This window comes from Panicum virgatum, chromosome 2N, assembly GCF_016808335.1.
Source record: "Panicum virgatum strain AP13 chromosome 2N, P.virgatum_v5, whole genome shotgun sequence".
NCBI lineage: Eukaryota > Viridiplantae > Streptophyta > Magnoliopsida > Poales > Poaceae > Panicum > Panicum virgatum.
The window spans coordinates 50,479,715-50,501,862 of NC_053146.1; the positions used below are offsets into that span (position 1 = coordinate 50,479,715).

Here is a 22,148-nt window from a genome sequence, read left to right on the forward strand (position 1 = left end):
TTAGTGAGATTGGTGCCTGATCCTTGGCCTGGGTTCCATCAAAGGGTCCCAGCGGCTCATGGTCACCCTCTGCGGCTTCACGATCCAAGACGGCGGCCGCGACAGCGCGCAGCCCCGAGCTGCCCATCCCGTCCGCGGCGAGGCCGCGCAGGTCGACAGCGTTGGCGACCGCCAGGCCGTGGTCGTCGCTGAGCCGCTCGGCGTCCGCGTCCACGCCAACGCCGACGAAGCGAACGCCGCGGTCGCCGAGGAATGCCGCCAGCGCGCTCGGGACTCGGTCGGCATGGAGGAGCTGGAAGACTAGGCAGCGCCGGCCGACGCAGAGCTGCAGCGTGGCCATGGAGTTCTGGTCCGCGCGGAAGCTGGGCGCTGTGCAGCGACGGCTAGTGCTGGGCGGTCCGCCGTCCGTGCCGCCGCCGCCGGGGGCCACGCGGGCGTTGGGCGGCCCGCCGTCCGCGCCGCTGCCGCTGCCGCCTCTCGTGGGCCTTGAGGGCGCCGGCAACAGCGCTGACAGCGCTGGGCGCGCCGCAGGTCACCGCGGGCGGTACTCGTGGAGGATAACGAGCTGCTACGGCGGAAGGAGGGAGGAGGCTAGAATCCGAAGGCTGGGCGGCGAGGGGTCCGGCGCTGGCGGGGAGGAGCTGCAGAGCATGCTTCTAGCCAGCCGTCACGGCAGGAGAGCCGCGAGAAAGAGCAGATGCGGGCAGGAGAGCCGCACGCGCGAGCCATCGCGGGACGCGTTGTAAGATTGCGGGTGGACGGCAGATATCGCGTGACTGTAGAGAGAAGTCACTCCACCCGACTGCAAAGGATCTGAATCCGCAGTGCGACAACAGCAATGGAGAATTATGGATGCACGGGGGACAGAGCAACCGGCAATGGGACGCGGACGACTGCAACCACACTGCTAGGCCATATATTAATAAACTAGTTTTCATTTTAATTTGCTCCTTAATTGTTATACTATCAATTAATATTTTTTTCTATTTTAAATTCTTGAATTTTATTTATTAATTCATATTTGATATGGCATTTTTGTCAAATGCTAATTTCTATATGGTTTTAATTTTGATAGTTATTCACTAATAGTAACTCATTTTTTGTTAAGTATTGATTTTTATTTTTAAAAATCAAGATTTAGCTATTTACTAAAAGCATTCTATATGAACTATTCGGTTAAGGTCTAACTTTTTTATTTTTAAATTTATCTATTTACTAATTGTATTTGAAGTGGCCTCGTAAGTCATATCATAATTTTTCTTCAATTTTAATTTCAAAATTAGCTATTTATTAATCACTTTTGACTCTTGATTGAGTTATCTTATTTTCTAATTTCAACTTTATCTATTTACTAATATCGTATTCGGCATAGACTCCCTCAATTAGTTAAGTCCATTAAATCTTCATAATCCCAATAGATCTTCATAAAATCTGACGGTGCAAATCCTTGTCTCTTTTAGATTAATGTAAGAATTTGTATACTATCTCACGTGGTGGTTTTTTTTAACACTCCCTTATCTATACTTATTACTAAAGCGAGTAAGGTTTTCACCTAAATTTTTGATTTGGTCTGTCTTGTGTCGTTGACATATGGGTCTTAGTTCATCCCATACGCGAGTTGGACTAGCCTTTCGTCAATCGGAATCCTAATTAGAACGTGGAAAAATCAACCAGAATCATAATCGGAACCTAGATAAATCAATCAGAATCCCAATCGGATCTCAGACAATCAACATCTCGCATGAGTGTTCGCTGGAAGTGAATTTATGGAGGTATTTGACATTTCAACTCATGCCTTACTGTAATATTGTGTTATTTCATCATTTCATAAGGATCTCTTGTCAGGTTATATGTTTTGTTAGCACTCCTCGTTTCATATGACAATGCTATCCATCTTCAATGCCAGAGTGTTCGCTTTCATGTTAAATCATGGTTACCTGCAAGATCTATTGTCCTGGAGTGTTTGCTCTCAAGAGGGGAGGTTGACCCAAGTGGAGAAATCATGGTTTTGGATAGATTCTGCCCGGTAAGATCTTGACCCTTTTTTTTTCTGTGTCGCGTCAATCTGGAATCTTACCAACATCCACAACTGAATTTTTTTTGCTTCAGTTTGGGATACTAAGGGAAGCCATAAATGTTATACCTGTCTGGTTGCTTTATTTTATAATCTTTCATGTGCAGAATATTATCGTTGCATCTAAAAGGGACCTTGAAAATTGTTGCACCCAAGATAAGGAAAAAGATTATGGGTTTGAGTACTACGTTCAAACTTTAGCTGGCCTATGTTCGCCAATTATAAATAAACATTAAATCTAGTCATATACTCATATATGTCTCTGAACTTTGATTGCCTGCCATATTGAATATGTAATCTGAACAAGTGAATATTTATCCTACAATTACAGTGGAAGCTTCATCTTTTTGAGCTTGAAGAGGAGCTGAAGATTGATCCTCTGACCAAGTATGTGCTGTATCAGGTGAGGAGTCCTACCCTTCTCAGAGTACAATTCAGTATGAATTTGACACGTCTTTGTTCACTTACGATGCCATGTAGCAGATTACATTTATCCATGACCTAATTATTTCTCAGCAATTAGAAAAAGCACTGATAACTTATTTTTACTTGTTGCTGATTGTTAAGTATTAAATTGGTATTGCTTGTTTCTCTGATCTTAGAGCTTTATAGTCAATCTTACAATCAAAGGTAACATCTCCCTGGTCCTATCCTAATGAATAGAATGGAACTACTTGCAATAAATTTTCCCGTCTTGTTATTTACGTTTACTTTGAACTCAAATACCATTGCCATATTTGACTTTGCCACATAAATGCAGGATGTGAGGAGCCAGAGCTGGCGAGTGCAAGCTGTCGGTGTTGCTCCTGACAGGTTCGAGAGCCGAAAGGCTCTGCCGTGGAGGGGCATGAGAGATGATGAACTGTCTGCCGAAACTGGCATTCCCGGCTGTGTGTTTGTCCATATGAGTGGTTTTATCGGGGGCAACAAGACCTACGAGGGCGCGCTGGAAATGGCAAGAGCTGCTCTGAAATGCTGATTTTTTGAAGCAAAACATCTATCAGTAACAGTCTTTACCCATGTTAGCGCTGGTTTAGTAAACACGAGTTTCAGCAACACATTATGCAATTTTGGCGTAGCTGACATGAGTCCTCATCTTCTGTTATCCTCATCTTACGGAAGAGATCGATTTTTTGGCAATCTGGTGATGATTTGAATGCGGCAGTTTTATTAAAATGAATGGTGGAACTTATTCATTTATGCCCTTGTTTGGTACAGCCAATAATGTATAGTGTGTGCATTGACAGGCGAAATTGTTATACAAACAGAGCATATGGCGAAATTTGTTTCCGGTTGGATATCTGCCGCTGGCTCTTCAGATTCCTGCCGCGCCGCGTCGCGTCCTTGCCGCCGTCACCATCCTTGCCCCGGCGCGAGCCTTTGGATCTCGCCATGGTGGATCATGGTACTTGTCCTCCTTCCCTTCCCTGATGATCCTGACACCCCTGAGGAGGAGGAACGCGGCGAGGTCACACTCGAAGTCGCGCACACATGACTCTGACAAGTGGCAAACAAAAGGGGGATGCTGGACAGCGCAAGCTGCTCGCTGATGGCAATTAGCGCAATCAGGAGCTGCTGAGTTGAAAGCGCAGATTGCACACCACGCGGACGCAGAGTTCGTCGAATCGTCGTGCGCGCGCTGGGCGTGCTCTGCATACCACCTCTATTCAAATCCACTCGCGGCGCGGCCGCGGCCATTTGAGGGAAGCCATCCGCACGCGTCGCCATGCCGCGGACGGCGCCGGCAGAGGCCGGAGAGAAGGCCAGCGAGGGAGGAGGGGGTGATGGGATCATGGGAGGCGGGCGCATGTGGGTGGGCGGCCAACCTCTACGCCACCACAACGCCACCGCCACACGAGGGCTCCTATTCATCTTCCGGAAGATGTGGATGGTACCTATCACACAGCCCACCACAGCCCATAATTGCTCAGCAGTCAGCATCATCGCTCAGCCAACAATGCAAGGTCTGTATTGACATGCATCATGCATACACAGGTCCACAACAATCAACAAAACACAACGTGCCATAGTCAGCGTAAGCCGATGGGCAGGTATACTTTTTATCTTTTCATTTAATCTATGTTAGTATTTTGTTTGTTCCTAAAATAGTATAGCCAACATTTATTTAAACTCAGTTCAACAATTTCAATAAACTGGTTCAACATTTTCAATACAGAATCTAAAATGTTGAATTAGTGCGTTCAAAATGTTGATTGTTAAAAAAAGATAAAATATATTTATATTGGATCTTATTTTGTTGCATAAAATCTAAATAACATCATGGTTCAAACGGAATCTAAAACGCATTTATGATTTGAAAGAAATATAAGATCAAAGTCTCACGGCTAAAAAAATCAATCGAATACCCCTCCCACATCAGCCATCCCGACGTCGACATCTGTCCCCAAGCCAGCCATGCGCTGAGCGGCTGTCCATGAGCTCTCATTTTATCCGTTCTTTTTTCTCTGCACGGATCTCAAACACTGGAAGATAACTAACAAATAATTTTCTGGAAGATATATAGGAACCGGCCCGCCACACCCCCCACGCCGACGTCGGCGCCCTGCCCGACCGCCTGGCCCTCGTAATGGGCAATGGCTCTAGTGATCTCTTCACAGTCCAACAAAACTCTTAAATTATTTAGTTCAAAATTATATAAAATGAATCTAGATGAAATAAAAAACGAGTTACATAGTTTGCTTGTAAATTGCGAGACGAATCTAATGAGTCTAATTAGATTATGATTAGACACTAAAATGCTACAGTAATTGTTACAGTACACATGCTTTAATGATGGATTAATTAGACTCATTAGATTCGTATCGTAGTTTACAGACAAGTTTTGTAATTAATCTATGTTTAATACTTCAAATGTGCAAAAAATCCATTTCAAAAAATTTACAGGCGCAACTAAACGAGGCCATGGTCAGCATTTGGGAAGTAAGGAAGAAACCTGTACCTCGCCTTCCAAAAACCACAAGAACCCAACGGAAGAGAAAGAATCAGACATACGCTCCCTCCATCCACTTGATGGAACGGAATCAGTGACATGGCATTCTTACTCCTACTAAGTGCTAATGAGATGAGACAACAACGCTCGTAAAGGAGCAGCGGACACTACTACAAAAAGAGCTTACAGGGGCAGGTAAAAAAGTATTTTTAGGGGCGGGTTTTGCACCGCCCCTACTTTTCGCAGCTAAAAATAGCCGTTTGCAGAAAGCGGGTAATGTACCCGCCCCTAAAAACTCATTTACAGGAGCGGGGCATGCTTTCACCCGTTCCTGTAAATGAATTTCTAGGAGCGGGTGATACTACGACACGCCCCTACAGATCGAATAAATTTTTTTTAAAAAAAGCACTGGCAGCAGCTTCGAGACGCTGCCGGCGCAGGTGCCACTGCAGCCTTGCACGGTCGCCATGCCGGGGCCTCTTGCAGCCACCTCGCCACCGCCCGCCGCCGCACATGCCGCCCGATGCCGCAGCAGCTCGCGCCGCCCGCCGTCGCTGCCCGCGTCGCCAGCCGCCGCCGTAGCTCGCGTCGCCGCGTCCGCGGCCCGGCCGAGCGCTGCCGCCACCGCCCCGGCCACGCGCCGCCCCGGCCCAGATCCGCCATGGTCGCGCCGCCACCGCCCAGGTCCACCGCCGTGCTCCAGCCGCCGCCCCCATCCGCAGGCCGCACGTGGTCCAGGCCGCCGCGACGAGGCCCCACGGCGGAGCTCGGGCCGGCCGCCGTGACGAGGCCCCGCGGCGGCGCTCGGGCCGGCCGCCGCGCTAAGGCCCTACCGGCCGCGGCGGCACCCAGGCCCAGCGCCCGCGCTCTTGCCGGCCATGGGACGAGGCTGAGACTAGGAGTTCGAGCGAGAGCTGAGGGGAGAGGAGAGAGAGAGCTTTTTTAATGCCTGCATCACCGCCCGCTCACACGATTCGAAATTTTTAATCTGCTCGGCGCTCGCTCACTGTTTGAACTTTGTAGCAGCACGTGATAGGACAACCCACCCTGGAAATGACATTTCTAGGGGCGGGTGGTCCCATCACCCGCCTCTAAAAATGGTCTCATTTCTAGAGACGGGTGATGGGGTGACCCGCCCCTAGAAATATATTTTCAGGGGCGGATCAGCTGCTATAGTAACTTCATGTCATTTGTAGCAACGGATCAATTTTTGATCTGCCCCTAAAAAAATTCGAGGCGTTGCTACAAATCGTTTTTGTAGTAGTGGGAATATATCAAAATTTATATACAGAAAGGATTCTTTGATGTAAAAAGGACAAACCGATAATAGACCCATGTAAGAATGCTATGGCTTCATCATATATATTTCTAGCTTCTACCCTATACCTGCATGCATAATTGCATACATAGCTGATGCAACCTCTCTAGCAGCCCATGCCACCTCCACCACCACCGCCGCCCCCACCACCGTCACAGCCACCTCCACCGCCACCTTCGAAACCGCCGCCACTTCCCGTTATTCCATCATCCATGCCGCCGCTGCCACCACCGTGGAACCAATGACCACCACCACCTCCATGTCCGCCTCTGCCGCCTCTTCCTCCGCCTCCGCAATCACCGCAGAGAATCCGAAGGATGATCGACATGACTACAACGATAATCACGACCACGACAATCACCGGCGTGTTGCCTGACATTATGAACGATCAACACACAGGTAGTTCAGAGGCTAGCTAGAGAATGCAGCGGGATCCAGGATGGCTGGACGGGACGCGCCGAGCCAGGCTATTTATACAGCTCAAAGCCATCGGGTATACGTATGTATCCACATAGCCAAACACGAGTAGAAGTTGGCGACCAATTCAACTATTTCGATCGTTGAAGTTGTACGTGCGCCGAGGACGCGTACGGCGCGCGACCCGGCCCAGGAACGGGACCTCCGATCCGCCGTGGCTCGGGAAACTGCGGGGAACCAACGTACAATCGACGACCGATTGGACGTGGCAATCAGCTATAAGCTATTAGTACATTTTTTTTAAAAAAAATTGAAAGGTCAAATGTATTTTCAGTGACTTTCCAATAATTATATAACTATGTCTTTATTGGAAAAGGAGAGGTTGGGCGTGGCAAAAGCAATTAATTCGATCGGGATCAAAGCAGCATGCAGCTGCTAACGATTAATTAGAGATGGAATAGTACTACTAGAGAAAGAACCATCACTCACTACCGGATGAAAATGAGCTTAGGTACCGGTTTTGCAACCGGTACTACCAAACCGAGACTAATGTGACTGCCTATAACACCGGGTAAAACACCCGGTACTTAAGGTACCCTTTGGTACCGGTTGCTAACCAACCGGTACCAATATCCCCATGCCGTTCCGCTCACATGCCCCGTCATCCTCTCCTGTTACGCTTGCACCTCACAGGTAGTACTGAATCCACCACAAAATACTGAATCAGTCGATACAAAATTTACAGATCCCACAAATCATTCAAAGAATCAAACACAAATACTTCTAAATCAATACAATCCATATAATCTCTATTTCAGAAAAGTTTCAAAAAAGAAGGAAAAAATCCTCACGTGCGGCGGCGGCCGGCGGCGGCCCGAGGGCCCCGCAGTGGCGGCCGGTGGAGGCACCGAGCGCCAAGCGGCGGCGGCGGCCGGCGGAGGCCGCGAGCGCCCTGCACCTCCGCTTCAAGACCGTGAGCCCAACGTCGAGCTCCCGCGCCGCCTGCTTGATTGGCATGGAGAAATACCGGGACACCAGCTCGAACGGCAATCCCTGCTTCTTCCCTGGTCCACTTCTCGGACATTCCTCGCTCTTGCGGCACGCGTCCTCCTCCTCCACCAGAGCCCAGAAACTGGCGAAGTCGACCTCGGAGAGGCAGCCAAGCTCTTCTGCATTTACTTGATAAAGTAAGAACATGAGCTCTAGAAACTTTTGAACTAGTGCTAGATTCCTCGCACGCATCCTTGTTTACACAAGGGCCATGGTACTATGGTATGGTACCTTGAGAGAAGCTGCTCTCTGGACAAGAAATGGCACAGAAATGAGTTTCCTCTCCGAGCAGGTAGTCAGCACTGGAGTGTGGGAGAAAGATTAGTTAGTAGCTTTGATCAAAGTTTCTAGCACACTCACAGGAGAACCGATGGCACCGCGAATCGGAGAGTGCTTACCTGAAATCCTGGAACTGAAAGTAGCCATCGTCCTCGTGGAGTTTGAGCCCATGGTAGTAGTGGTACCCTTTCTCGTTGAATCAGAGCTCTTCCATGGCGGAGTCGTTGAGGACCGATGGCTCTCCGTCACATCGCGCGCCCACCGGCTCAACCAAGGCCTGGCTACTGCCGATTGCGTCGCGGCCGCCGTGGCCGCGGTCTTGCCGCGCGCGTTCCAGGCGTTGGCAGGCCCGAGCGCGACCCGAGCGCCCCGCAGCGGCGGCGACCGGCGGAGGCCCGAGCGCCGCGCGGCGGCGGCCGGTGGCCGGACTCCTGCACCCACGCGGCGGCCGGCGTGGCTCGCAGCGGCTGCCTGCGCTCCCAGCACTCCAGAGGATAAGGTAGAGAGATGAGAGGAAGATAAATGAGAGCGGTAGAGATAGGACGCCCAGAAATATCTGGAATGGGAGAGGCCGTGCACCATCTATTAGTACCGGGTGGTTGTTTCCACCGGTGCTAAAACTTGACTTTTAGTACCGGTGGGTGGCATCAACCGGTACTAAAAGGTATCTTTTTTCATTGGTACCGGGTTCTGGCACAAACCGGTGCCAACTCTTACTCATTGGTACTGGGTTGTGCCATGACCTGGTGCCAAAGGCTCATCTGAATACTTTGGGCTATTGGTCCAGATCAAAAGTACCAGTTGGCCGTTGCACCCGGTACTGATGCTCATATTAGTACCGGGTGAAACAGCAAGTGATATTTTTGGTCTGTGCCGATGGTCTGTTTTCTAGTAGACGCAACAGCGGCAGTACGCGGCGCAGATGAGACTACCTAGTCATGGCAGGCGACGGACCATTTCTCTAACATAAAAGCATACATTTGTGCCACGCAACGTTGTTTGCTTCATGTATGAAAGGTTCTCTTCGCCATGTTGAATGTTAAATAGAGAGTTGGGGTACGTACGCGTCTACTCTGGACTGCTTCACTCTCTTCGGCTGGCTGTGGCTGATAGTTATTGCTGATTTGTTGTCAGAGAAAAATACTACTGGTTGGTGGCTGATGCTGCTTTGGTGTGAGAGAAAATTACTATTGGTGGCTGGCTAACAACCCAGCTCAACAGAGTGGCTCCACCTAGAGCTTTTATTAAACAGTATCACGGTATTCGAGACATAACTAAACGGACGGCTCGTCACGACTCACGACTTAGATTGTGTCATGTCATCAATCCAATTGGTCCAGGCGCGTTTAATTCCAAAAAAGTTTTGGGCAAAAAATTTTGGAAAATTTTACAACACTAATTAAGAGTATTAAATATAGATTAATTATAGAACTAATTACATGGATGGATGGGTAATCGCAAGATGAATCTATTAAGTCTAATTAATATATTATTAGAGGTTGTTACTGTAGCACGACATTGTCGAATCATTGCATAATCAGATTCATTATATTCGTCTCACGATTTCACCCGTGATTTATAGAATGAGTTTTGTCAGTTATCTTCATTTAATACTCTTAATTAGTGCTCAAACGTTCGAAGTTAAGCATAAAATTTTTTTGGGAATTAAACAGACCCGTCACTCACTGCAGGCACAAAGCACGGAAGGAGAGGACGCGCGATGGTTGCACCCACCTAAGTTTTATTAGGCCCAGTGCGCGATGGACGCATGCGAAATACAAAATGAGATCCCCTAGATTTAGAAAATACATATAACCAAAATGTATTTAGACTTCATTACGTAACAATTTGAGGTAGTGCTTTGACCTGGACCTGACCTCATGCTAAGGGCACCCGCAATGATTGTAGAGAGCCAGCTCTCTATAACTCATCCAACTCAGTTACAGAGAGTGTCTATAGATTACCCACCCAACAGATTGGCTATATTCCAACTCAGTGGGTCCTACGAGTTACAATTTTTTTAATCTTCATCCTATTCCTCTATTCTCTCCCTCATCTCCCCATCTCCCTCACGCCGGCAGCCACCTCCACCTTCTGACTCCGGCCGCTCGTATCCCACGCCTTTCATGGCTTCATCTGCTTGTGCATCTGTGCGACAGCAAATTGGTGTTGCACCACAAGCTTCGGCGCCGCCGGCTTGTCCACGCTCCGGCGGTGGCACGCGAGCTTCGGCAACCCACGCCTCCTTCGCGTGCCCCAGGCAGGAGCTCCGGCCGTGCGCTGACAGCACCACGCCCCCCAGCAGCTATGAGCCCGCACTGCCGATGCCGCGCCCGCCGGCCGCTCCTACCCCACGCCCGAGCTGCCTTTCGCCTGCGACCGTGGCCGCGCGTTGCCCCTGATGCCTCGTCCCACCCTGCCTCTTGCCGATAAGCTCTGGTTAGCGCTCGCCCCGCTGACCTCGACGAGCACCTCGAGGTCGGCTGTGGTGGAGGCCGCCGGCGATGATCATCCGCATCCTCCTGGAGTCCTGGTCCCACCTCCCCGCCAACGTCCTCAAGCCCGGCGAGCTCGCGGCGAGGCACTGGCAACGTCTAGCTTCTCCGATCCATGGCGGAGCAGATAGGTAGGCAGTGGAAGGCCGGAAGGATGCAATAGGAGAGAGACGTGGAAAATTGCTCATGGTGGGACCCGCTGTGTGTTGGGAAATGTGCTATCGGCTCTCGCTTGATGTAGCGACATAGGCCACGTTTGTTTCCGCTTTTCTGGATTTTTTTTTCTGAGAATCATGATTTTGAGATAAGCCAGCTGTCTGGAGAATCGAGTGTCTGGATAACCTGGGTGTTTGAGAATCCTGATTATTTTGATCCGATTCTCTGAGTTGAGTGGTAAAATATCTAAAATACCCTTGAGGCTGATGATATCTCATTCTTTTGCTGAATACGAGCAGAATTCAATAATTCTTATATTTCTTGAGTATCTTGACTATATAATTAGATCAAATAGATTAATATCACAAATAGACCAATATATGTAGTAGCACTAATTTCTAAACTACAAGTACATAAATGATAAACTCATTTTTTTTATCCTTATCTCTTCTTCACGCATGCCTGCCCCTCTCTTCTTCTGTTCCCTCCACGAGTTCCCACGCATTCTGCCAATCCACGAACCTCCATCAGGGGCGGCTTCAAGCTCCGGCACCAGCCAGCTGCTTCCGGCCGGCCTCGAAGTCCCGCACTGCACCAGGGGCGGTGGTACGGCAGCAAGGGCGGGTAGGAGCGACAGGCCTGCAACAGGCGGGAGATGACGCAGATGGCACAGGTGGCGGCGGGAGAGGGCTCGCCTGCAGCGACCTCGGCAAAACCCTGGGGGCTAGGGCGGCGCTCAGCCAGCGAGCTGCAGGCGGCGCTGCTTCGGTTGGGGAGGGGGGAGGACAGGGACGGCGGCACGAGCACACGAAGGAGCCGGCGGCACTGCTGACACATCCTCAGATCCGGCAGCGCACCGAGGAGCGGCGAGGAGGGCAGTCGGGGGAGAAGGACAGTGGAGGAAAAATCGAGTCGCTTATGGGCTACGCGAGTTTTGGGTGCCGGTGGGGAGAATCGGGGCTCACGTTGTTTTCTGGCTTTGCTGGTAAGCAGCGGCTCCAAGAATCGAAGAATAATCAAAGCGTTTGGGGTGGGCTTTTCGATTATTTTCATCCAGAATCCGCTTATAAGCGGAAGCAAATAGGGCCATAGTCTTCTCTCTCTTTGTTTTTTATGTGGAAATGGTGACATGGACTCGCTATAGAGAGGCCTTAACGGCCGGTTGCGGCTGCCCTAAGTCGTTAATCGCCTATTCGTCGATCATGTTGTTGTCGTACTGCGTCGGTCTCTTGCATCGATTGAATACAAGTACAGATGTGTCCCGCGACTCGAGGCCCTCTAGTGATATGTAGCATGCACTTGACAGGTCATAGAAAATTAAAAATTAATTAACCTACACTTAGATGAGGTAACCGCTGATTAGGAGCCCCTCACCGTCGCGCCGTTTTGCGCCATATGATTTACGGGCCTGGTTGCACCGTCTGACCGCCACTCGGGTAGGGAAGGAGGGTGGCGGTTGTCGTGATGCCATATAGGGTGCCACACTGATAGCGAGGAGGCGGCCGCGACGTAGGGGAGGCCGAGAGGGGAGGAGGGGTGCATGGGGCGGCCAGCACGCGGGGAGGGGAGGGGAGGGGAGGAAGTGGCCGCGACGTGAGGATGAGAAGGGTGTCAATGCGGGCGTCTGGGATGGGAGAAGGATTTGTGTATATTTATGTAGATTGGTGTGGACTAGCGGATCTCTATAGCAAATTTCTAGAAGGAAAAAAGAATACTTCCTCCATATTGGTAAAGTAAGTCGTTTTGGACATCGACACTGTCTCAAAAACAACTTTGACCACTATCGTTTTGCTATAAAAATATTATAAAATATGGTTAATATATATTTTTACGAAACTATAGTTCAAGATGAATCTATTTACACCACTTTCATATTTTCATATCTAAAAGAATTTATTTATAGTTAAAGTTTAAAATGTTTCACTTAAAACAAACTCAAAATGACCAACTTTACCAACACGGAGGGAGGATATTAGCACAGTTATACATCGGTAGATTAGCTAAATTAGCAATAATTGGCCTCTCCTTTATTTTGAGAATATATGCCTCACATTCCACCAGTGGATGTTTTATATGGACCGGTCGTTATAGGGGCCGCCCGTGCTGACGAACTAATCGAGCCGGGCCGTGCCAGACACTACGGGCCGAGGGAATGGATCCTCTGAACGTCTTTCACCTCGCCTTCGCCCATTGCTTCGCGCACGGACTAGCACGCTTGTGAAAAACCGTACTACTCCCCAAGCCCCAACAAAGACGCCGACTCGCGGCCGCACAGCAGAAGCAGAGAACCGCAAGGTTCGCGGCTAGAACAAAGCTAGCGCCGCCTCTGCCTCCCCTTCCTCCGGCGCGCCAGCTGCCATGGTGCAAACGGTGGCTCCCCCCCAACCCGGACGGCCATGAACCAGGTTCTCCTCCTAGTCCGATACCCGTGGTGGTTGGTTCCGCTTCGCATGGCACACTCGGGCCCACCACTCAATTGAGGCACGTGCAGGTTCGTTTCGCCGTAGTCCAGGGTCCAGTCGGGTCTTTGGTTAACCTTCAAAATAAAGTCGTGTTTTCGGGACAGTGCTGATGTACCACCGTCTGTACTTGTCGCTATCGGGCGAGGAGCTGATTCAGCAAGTTTTGCTTCTTCAACCTGGTCACAACTCACAATGCAACTTTACCTGATTACCTCCCACATCCACCGTGCAACAAGCATCTAAGTCGCCCAGGAGCACGTTGAGTAATAAAGTTCTAGTAATTTCTGTAAAAGAACATGCATTTTGGTTTCGGGTCCAAATAAAGTGACAATAATGCAAGTCTGTCTCTGTTTTCTTTTTACTGTAACAGGTGATTTATTACCTTGCCACCCTACCAGCAGCATCCATTACATCAAGCTAATAGCAAGAGATCATTGACCTTACAAATTATACTAGTGCTCAACAACCTGTCCATGTTTTCCTAAGCGCACTGCAACTGCATGCCAGCTGACGCACGCGACCACCTCTAGCAGCCGCCACAGCCTCCTCCACCACCGCAGCCGCCGCCCCCACAGCCTCCTCCGCCGCCACAGCCACCACCGCAGCCGCCTCCCCCACAGCCTCCTCCGCCGCCACAGCCAGCGCAGCCACCACCGCCAGCACAGCCCCCTCCGCCGCTATACGCAGCTCCAGCTAGCGCGGCATAAAAGAGGGCGTCGTTACCGCCAGCCGATGCCCTCGACGTCGACGAAGCCTTAGTCGTCGCCACCGCTCGCGTCGCCTTGGCTTTACTGACCGCCGTCGTCTTCTTCTGCTTCTTCTTCTCCGAGCTGCTGCCGCAGAGAAGGATCGCGAGCGAGATGGCCGAGACGGACAGCAGCGCCACGCCGAGCACCACGAGCCACGCCGGCAGCGGCCAGAGGTCGGCCGCTGCAGCTGCGGGTGCGGAAGCAACGGAGGCGAGGGGTCGCGCCATCGTGAACCGCGCGCAACGCAACACACGGATCAACACCGTACCGGAGGCTAGAGTACTACGAGAGCTTATGGAACGGCTTGCCCTCATGGGTGTCGTGGCTTTCCTTATATGTGGATGATTCACAAGCGTGCTAGTCCTACTCGGTTTCATTGTCTTAACCGAGACTACACTGGAGTACTCACATGCATGCACTAGTCCGATCTAGATACATGTTTTATAGAAACATTAAAGTGGCTAAGTTTGAATACGTTGATGAGGAGCAGACTGATTGTTTCTTTTGATAATACCCAGAGTGCAAATTACAGAGGTAATATATATAAGACAGAGACTCCCTCCATTTTAAATTATAGGTTGTTTTGGTATTTTAGGTGCGTAAATTTTACTATTTATTTAGACATACACTATATCTATATGCATAACAAAAACTATGCACCTAGAAATATTAAAAACCTATAATTTAAAAGGGAGGGAGTACCTCGTTAGAAAAAAAAGTTTCAAAGCATTATTCCCAAAATGATAGAAAAGAAACACGTCGACGTTCCACCAAATATGTCATATTCAAACAACACACAGTTTTCTGAAATCAAGATTTTTAGAACCGAAGAAAACTAGGCACACAGCCAGAGCAATGGCCAATAGCATAAAAACAAATTAAAGTTAGATGGAAATGCATTTTAGTATCATCTAAGTTGAGCTTTTCCGCAGCATCACATTGGGCGCTTGCATGCAGGGTTTACAATCCCGCTCGGAAACCGCCGGAAACCGGGTTTTTTTCCCGTTCCCGGAACTGGGCGGGATTGGAAACCGCCAGGATTTCCCGGAAAATTTCGCCCAAATTTAAATTTTTCAAAAAAATTTGTATGAACGGTAACCGCTGCATCCCGAGCGGGAACCGTTGTTTCCCGACCGGTTTCCGTTGATTTTTACCGGGAAATGCCGTCGGCCGAGGGGAAAATTAAAAATTTTGGCAACATTTCTCCGTAATTTTGTAAATAGCATTGCACAAAGTATATATCAAGCATTTATGTATCATTGACAGGGAGATAAACATATAAATAGAAGTTCATATACATATAAATGTTGTGTTCGCATGAGTAGTCCATAAATCACAACAATAGTCCATCCAAACTTCATATCCATAGTCCATACAAATCATCAAATACACATCATGTTATTTGTATGAGGGTATATGGTTTTTATGCAACACAATAATTATTTGAAATAATCATTGTGTTGCATAAGAACCATATACCCTCGTACAAATAGCTAGCATACACATATAAATTCATGTGTGTATGACACAGTGCTAGAGGACTATACATTATCTTGCAAAATGTTAGGTGCATAATGATGGGTACATGTATGTGTTAGTAAGTTAGTTGTTGATATTGTAGGAGATGATATGTTAGTGGTAGGATTTATCATATATGTGGTAGTACTTATCAAAATGTTAGGTGCATAATGATGGTTACATGTATGTGACATGTCTATATATGTGTGTGACATGTATATATGTATCTTATATATGTTTGTGCCATGTCATGTATTCAATTTGCACTGAAATGCTGCCAAAATTTTCATTGTTCGTACTAACTATGCAATGCTATGTCCATTATATACATTAAAACATTATATATGGAGTCATTTCTTACGGCATGTCAATTGTTCAAATGGAGTCATTTCTTTGTAAAATTTGGCTTCACTACACCTGTTTTTTTTAATTCCCGGTCGCTGTGACCGGTTTCCCGGTCAGAAAACACCGGTTCCCGGTCGGAAAAACCGGTTTCCCGATTTTTGAATTTGAAGTGCCATTTCATCCGGTTTCTGGCGGTTTTCACCGGGAACCGGCCGGTTTCCCGTTCCCGGACTCAAGCGGGAAAACACTTCCCGACGGAAACGTAAACCCTGCTTGCATGTGAGGTGAGAAGCAGGAAAGATTGACCCGTCTTGCAGAATCAGATCAGCTAGCAATTCCCCACATGGATGTGCATTTCCAAGCACTGCGCAGCAGTCACCGTGGCGCACAGCAGGCGGATCGAACTTGGAGATCACTAGAGCAGCGAGATCAAACAGTAACCGTAATAACCTCTGCTCTCAGTGCTCGGCAACCTAGATAACCTAGCTGTATAGCTAGCTCTTGATCGATGGATCCATCTATTGACAGAGCTTGCATACATAGGATATTAGGATTACTGGCTTCTTCCATTACATCAAGCTAATTAATAGCACGAGATCATAAAAACCTCACAGCTATAGTGATCAACAACTACTAACAGATCCATGCATGCTCAAGCGCGAGTCCCTTAAATCCTAAGATTATTAATCCATGAGTCCATGACAAACCGCAGAACAGCCATGTGTGATCTGCACATGGCTTTCTTCGCCTTGCTTCCTGCACTGCAAGTCTGCAACAGCAAGCCCAGCTGACGAGAGCGACAACCTCTAGGCTCTAGCAACCGGCACCGCCGCCACCGCAACCCCCACCGCCGCCGCAACATGCACCGCCACCGCCGCCACCGCAAACCCCACCGCCGCCGCCGCTAGATAAGGCTCCTGCAGCTAGCGTAGCAAGAAAGAAGGCGTCGTTACCGCCGCTCGATGCGGTCGATGAAGTCGCCGTAGGTTTCGCCGCTCGCGGCGCCTTGGCCTTCTTCTTCTCCGAGCTGTCACCACAGAGGAGGACCGCGAGCGAGATGGCCCAGACGGAGACCAGGGCCAAGCCGAGCAACACGACCCACGGCGGGTGCTTCCCGAGGCCAGCGCCGGCCTCTGCGGCTGCAGAAGCACCGGAGGCGAGAGCTCGTGCCATCGTGAAGCAACAGTAAGCTCGACACCGGAGGCTATCTAGAGAACGCAGACCGGCTCAAGGGCACAGGATCGGATGCGCGCAGTGTCAAGGCTCTCTCTACATATAGCAGGAGCGTCACCAGATTCCAACCACCGGGCCTTATTTTTCCACAGGCCACAGGCGTATTGGGGCCAGGCCTTCTTTAGTTGTGAAATTCGAATTTCAAATCTATCACATCGAAAGAGAATTTTATTTGCATAGAGTATTAAATCTAAACGAAATAAAAAATAAATTGCATAGTTTGCTTGCAAATTGCAAGACGAGTCTAATGAGCCTAATTAGGCTATGATTAGACACTAAATTGCTGGAGTAATTGCTACAGTACATATGCTCTAATGATAGATTAATTAGGTTCATTAGATTCGTCTTGTAGGTTATAGACGAGTTCTATAATTAGTTTTGTGATTAGTCTATGTTTAATATTTCAAATGTGCAAAGATTTCATTTTTACAATTTTTACAACTCTTTGTAATTAGTTTTGATTCCTCTATTAGTGCTGCTGCACTGTGCAACACGCACAATAGCACAAGTAAGTAGGTGAAGTAGCTGCAGGCCGAAGGGATGGACGGTTGAGCCATTACAGCAGCGTGGTTTTCATCTGTTTGGAGCTGCAGGTTTGGCCGGGCTTCAGTTAGCTCCTGGCCTTATTCATGCCATGAAACAATCAATTGGTTGAGGCCCTTGCATGTGAGGTGCAAATGTTGCAACAATGTCATCAGTAGTCTTGATGGCATGACAGGCATTTATATTGAATTAGCAATGCATCACAAGGCACACTTGACCTGCTGGCTGTTGCAGCCTCATTCCCAAAATACGTTTTCTGCATTGTTCAATTAAGAGTGTGTTTACATCTTACTGGCGTAAATTTTTTAAAGAGAATTTTACTATTTCGGAGTACTAAATAAAGTTTATTTACAAAACTTTTTGCACGGATGGGTTGTAAATCGCGAGACGAATCTAATGAGACTAATTAATTCATAATTAGTGGATGGTTACTGTAGCATTACTATTGCAAATCATGAATTAAGTAGGCTCATTAGATTTTCATCTCGCAGTTTACAATCCATCCGTGCAAAAAGTTTTACAAATAAATTTTATTTAATACACCATGCATGTGTCCAAATATTCGATGTGATATTTTTTATTGTAAAATTTTGAGATCTAAACAAGACCTAAGCCACAGTAATTAACACGCACAGTTCAAATGCACGTGGGGAGGAGGGGCCGAGCGGAAGGGGCCACTGGCTATTTTTACCCGCGCCGAGCCACCTGGGATCCAGCGTGGAGGGCCGCATCGGCGTCTGTTTGGATGAACGATGGAATCCGAACTAAGAATGTGGTGGGTTAAAAAAATGCATTTCGGGAGTACAGGGACTTGCTTCACAAGTTTTAGGGACATACTATGAATTTTACTTAAAAAGGAAAGATTTTACAGTGTCACAGTTTGCTGACCACCCAGTTTGACAGGGTGCTAATAGCCTGAAGAGCAACGGGGCAAATGGGATCATCAGATACCGCCACGGTAACAAAAAAACTCAGTGCACACACTTGATGCAGACAGTGTATACGTTGCGCATTCCAGTGCCAATAGGTTCAACGTTTGCACAATAAACTTGATACTACAAATGGCAGTGGAATCAATTGGCCGAGCTTGCATACGTGTAGAATGCTGACTCCCGTAGTTCTCCCATCGAATCAAGCTAACACCACCAGATTAACCTGACAACAAGTCAACAAGAAAGTGCAATAGAGACCACCGTTGCTTATGCTTCTACGGTTAATCCATGAGAACCAGCAGGGGCGTGCTTAGATTACGCTTCAAAACTATAGTTGGCCGTTTGGCCCGATGCCCATGGGCCCGAGGCCCGGCTCAATTTAGCCCGACTTGAGCACGGCCCGGGCCCGATTTTTATTGGGCTCCGGGCGGCACAGGCCTAATACCCGGGCCGTGCCTAGGCCTCACTGCCGGCCTGTGGACGCGTCCAGGCACGGCCCGAAAATAGGCGGCCCGATCGGCCCAATGGGTAGCATGATAAACCCGTTTAAATACAAGCTCATTCCATTATCAAATCCTATTTAAATATTTTCGGGCTGCTGGGCTGCTGAGCCAAACGGGCCGGCCGGGCACGATTAAATCATTTTCGGGCCGTGCCTGAGCCGGCGGTTCAGCCCATGGACAAACACGGCACGGCCCGTTATTTATTTCGTGCTTAAGCGGGCTGTGCCTAAACAGGCCATGCCTAAGCAGGCTCGTGCCGGGCCGCCCGTTTGGCCACCTATATTCAAAACTGTTGTAACGACTTGTGCCATTTTTGTTTCCTTGAAATGGGTGGGTGGGGGGGGGGGCTCCCCTTTCTTCTAAAACCCCTTTCTTCTAAAAAAAATTAATCCTTGAGAACCGTGGAGTTGACGCATCCGATCGGTCTCTCCGATCAATCTCTAGCTACTGCCCCAGTCTCATTTTTCCACAGACGTATTGGGGCTGAATTGCTCTGTTAGTGCAGCACAAGTAGCTTGGCGTAGAAGGGGATGAACTGTTTTAAGCCATTGCAGACTAGCTGTCACCAAATTGGAGCTGCAGCTTGGCCGGGCCTCTGGCAGCTCCTCGCCAAATGTATACAGATGCTTTATTGTGCACATGTGTTCAAAACTTGGCAGTGATGACTAGTCTTTCTTTCAAAAAAAAAACGAAATCAGTGACTAATCAAACGGTGCACCCACTACTACAGAATAGGCATTTGTTCTAGACCATTTGTCCCGGCAGCCTTTGGGTCCGGGACAATAGGTGGCTTTTGTCCCGGGTCTAACGGCTAGCCGGTTGGAGACAAAAGGTTGGAGGCACCAACCGGGACAAAAGGGTGGCCTTTTACCCCGGTTGGTGGCTCCAACCGGGACAAAAGGCCCCCCTTTTGTCTCGGTTGGTGTCTCCAACCGGGACAAAAGGCCTTGGCCCCCTTATCCCGTCCCCCCTCCCCCCGCCCGAGCCATTCAGCTCACTTGTTTCTTGCTGTTCTTGGCTCGGGAGAGAGGAGTTCTTGTTCATTTCTTCACCACATTTGTGAAGATCTTTGATTCCCCGTCCATCCATCGGCGCTAAAGGTTTTGGGGCTTGTTTTTCTCTTCTTCCTTGGCTTGTTTAGCTCATTTCATGCTTTAGAAATAGAGAAAATATGTAGCTAGCTCATTTCTTGGACATTTAGCTAGATTGCATATGTAGGTGTGATTTTCTTTTAGATTTAGATGAGTATGTGGATAGTAGAAATTTTTAGAATGAGTGTAGACACTTCATATGATGTACTTGTATATATGACCATATTGTGGATAGTTGATTTTTGTATTCATGAATGAATTAATGAAATGAGTATATTAGAATTTTTTGTATTATGAATGGATTATTTTGACACTCTAGTGATGTATTTATTCAAGCTCACATTGAAACAATCTAGAAGCTAAAAAAATATTTATTTTGAAACAAGTATACGTCGTTAATCTCCATCCAACGGTGATGGCACTACCTTTCGGGGATACACGATGCGCTATTCGGACGTCGCGAATCGGTTGGTCGCATCACCAGCACTTCCGATTGATAAGAAGACAACATTTGACGCAGTCAGCATGGCCGTTGTTGTACTGAGAGCATATCAACGAGCATGCTGCCTATGCCAAGTGATGTGCCTATTAATTGTAAATGTTGGTGCTGCGACTGGCTGATTGGTGACATCCTTGTACCGCACCGTGTCCCCCCGAAAGGCAGTGTCATCACCGCAGGGTTGAAGTTACTGACATATACATTTTCAAAAATAAAGGTTTATTTTTCTTCTAGAGGGTTTCTGGATATTGAAAAGAGTGTACTCCTGGAACTGAAGGGTGTCAAAGTAATTAGAAGTTATAGAGATTTCTTTCAATTAATTAGAGATTTCTTGAGGATTAATGATACATTTCGTTTTTTATATGATTTCATTGTTATTTGCAAGAGTTATTAATCTGATCATTGTAATTGTAATAGTAAATAATTTTTGCATTGTAATGGTAAGAATTTATAATTTTGTGGAAAAGAAAGGTATTTTTCAGTAAAATATGGCTTCAGCAGCTGGAGGGAGTGGCGCCGGTGGGGGTGATCGTTGTCCTTCTGGAGAGAAGGGCACAACTCGAGTCGGATGATCAAACACCAAGACCGGCATCTCAGCATGCCTCTCCAAGGCCGGCATCTCCGCAAAACTCCCCAAGGGCAGCACTGTCTCGGCAAGGTTCACCAGCACATTCTCCATCACCATCATCTCATGCGCCGATGAACACTCAAGCGTCACCGTCGCCTTCATGGTCACCCCCTCCGCCGCCGGCAAAGAAGCAGAAACGGCCGCCGGCAAAGAAGGTAGCTGCACCGGCTAAGGAGCCTCCAAAGAAGAAGGAAAATGAGAAGAAAACTAAGGAGGCTCCTATTAAACCCTGGGACATGAGCATTGAAGAATGCGATCGGATAACTCAAGAAAGAGTTAAAGAGCACTTCAAGCCGAAGCCGAAGCCGGAGCCCGAGAAAGTGATAAATCCGATAGATTTGAAATTTTTTAAGGGAATGTGTGAAGCAAATAAGAGAAAATTCATTCCGAGAGACCCCCCTTCAGACTACGAACGCACAATTATCAAAACTACTGAAAAAAGAAGAGACAATCAAAGTCGTCGTCGTCCGACGTTCCACAGCTCGGAGCCCAAAAGAAACAATCAATAGAGCCTCTCGTAGTGGAACAGACGACGCAAGAACAAGACTTTGTTACATTTTTGAAAGAATCAAACCTGACGACGGCTCAGATTGCAGGGGGAGAACATATTCCAAAGGCCGATGTGGTCGTCAAATGGACGTATGAGATCGGCAAAACTCTTGTATCCCCCAAAGTAGTGTCCGTGCTTCCAACGCAAATGTATAAGCTGCACCAGCACTACATGCGTGCGATGGCCGATTGCATCTTCATGCAGGGCGCAAAAATTAAAGATGACGATTTCTTACGGGGGGAGGCCATTATGTGGATAAACTGGGAAGAAATTGACCAACTATTCCATCAGGAGGCCCTCGACATCTCTATGGTCGGCTTGTGGGTTCTGTAAATATTTTACTCTCCATACGTATT

The 22,148-nt window shown here is 48.1% G+C and overlaps 2 protein-coding genes and 1 pseudogene across 2 annotated transcripts; 1 reads left to right on the forward strand and 2 right to left on the reverse strand.

Annotated features, from left to right (window-relative positions):
• On the reverse strand, positions 1 to 621 carry LOC120662717 (annotated as a pseudogene).
• Positions 339 to 3,274, forward strand: LOC120662718 (MYG1 protein C694.04c-like). The gene is made up of 5 exons (XM_039941806.1): positions 339 to 531; positions 1,747 to 1,772; positions 1,907 to 2,026; positions 2,406 to 2,477; positions 2,835 to 3,274. The coding sequence occupies exons 1-5, from the start codon at positions 339 to 341 to the stop codon at positions 3,051 to 3,053; spliced, it is 630 nt and encodes a 209-aa protein (XP_039797740.1). The 3' UTR covers positions 3,054 to 3,274.
• A 3,865-nt stretch (positions 3,275 to 7,139) lies between these two features.
• Positions 7,140 to 8,670, reverse strand: LOC120662719. Its single transcript, XM_039941807.1, has 3 exons — positions 8,208 to 8,670; positions 8,041 to 8,111; positions 7,140 to 7,928 (listed from the first exon to the last, which is right to left on the reverse strand). The coding sequence occupies exons 1-3, from the start codon at positions 8,668 to 8,670 to the stop codon at positions 7,725 to 7,727; spliced, it is 738 nt and encodes a 245-aa protein (XP_039797741.1). The 3' UTR covers positions 7,140 to 7,724.
• Between the last annotated feature and the right edge of the window lie 13,478 nt (positions 8,671 to 22,148).

What these genes read in the sequence shown, in the direction of transcription:
- LOC120662718 (XM_039941806.1), top strand. Translation starts at nt 339, where the DNA reads ATGGAGTTCTGGTCCGCGCGGAAGCTGGGCGCTGTGCAGCGACGGCTA. An exon ending in TTTTGGATAGATTCTGCCCG is followed by an intron (nt 2,027 to 2,405) that starts GTAAGATCTTGA and finishes CTACAATTACAG; the next exon opens with TGGAAGCTTCATCTTTTTGA. An exon ending in CCAAGTATGTGCTGTATCAG is followed by an intron (nt 2,478 to 2,834) that starts GTGAGGAGTCCT and finishes ACATAAATGCAG; the next exon opens with GATGTGAGGAGCCAGAGCTG.
- LOC120662719 (XM_039941807.1), bottom strand. Translation starts at nt 8,670, where the DNA reads ATGGTGCACGGCCTCTCCCATTCCAGATATTTCTGGGCGTCCTATCTC. An exon ending in TTTCAGTTCCAGGATTTCAG is followed by an intron (nt 8,112 to 8,207) that starts GTAAGCACTCTC and finishes CCCACACTCCAG; the next exon opens with TGCTGACTACCTGCTCGGAG. An exon ending in AGAGAGCAGCTTCTCTCAAG is followed by an intron (nt 7,929 to 8,040) that starts GTACCATACCAT and finishes AAGTAAATGCAG; the next exon opens with AAGAGCTTGGCTGCCTCTCC.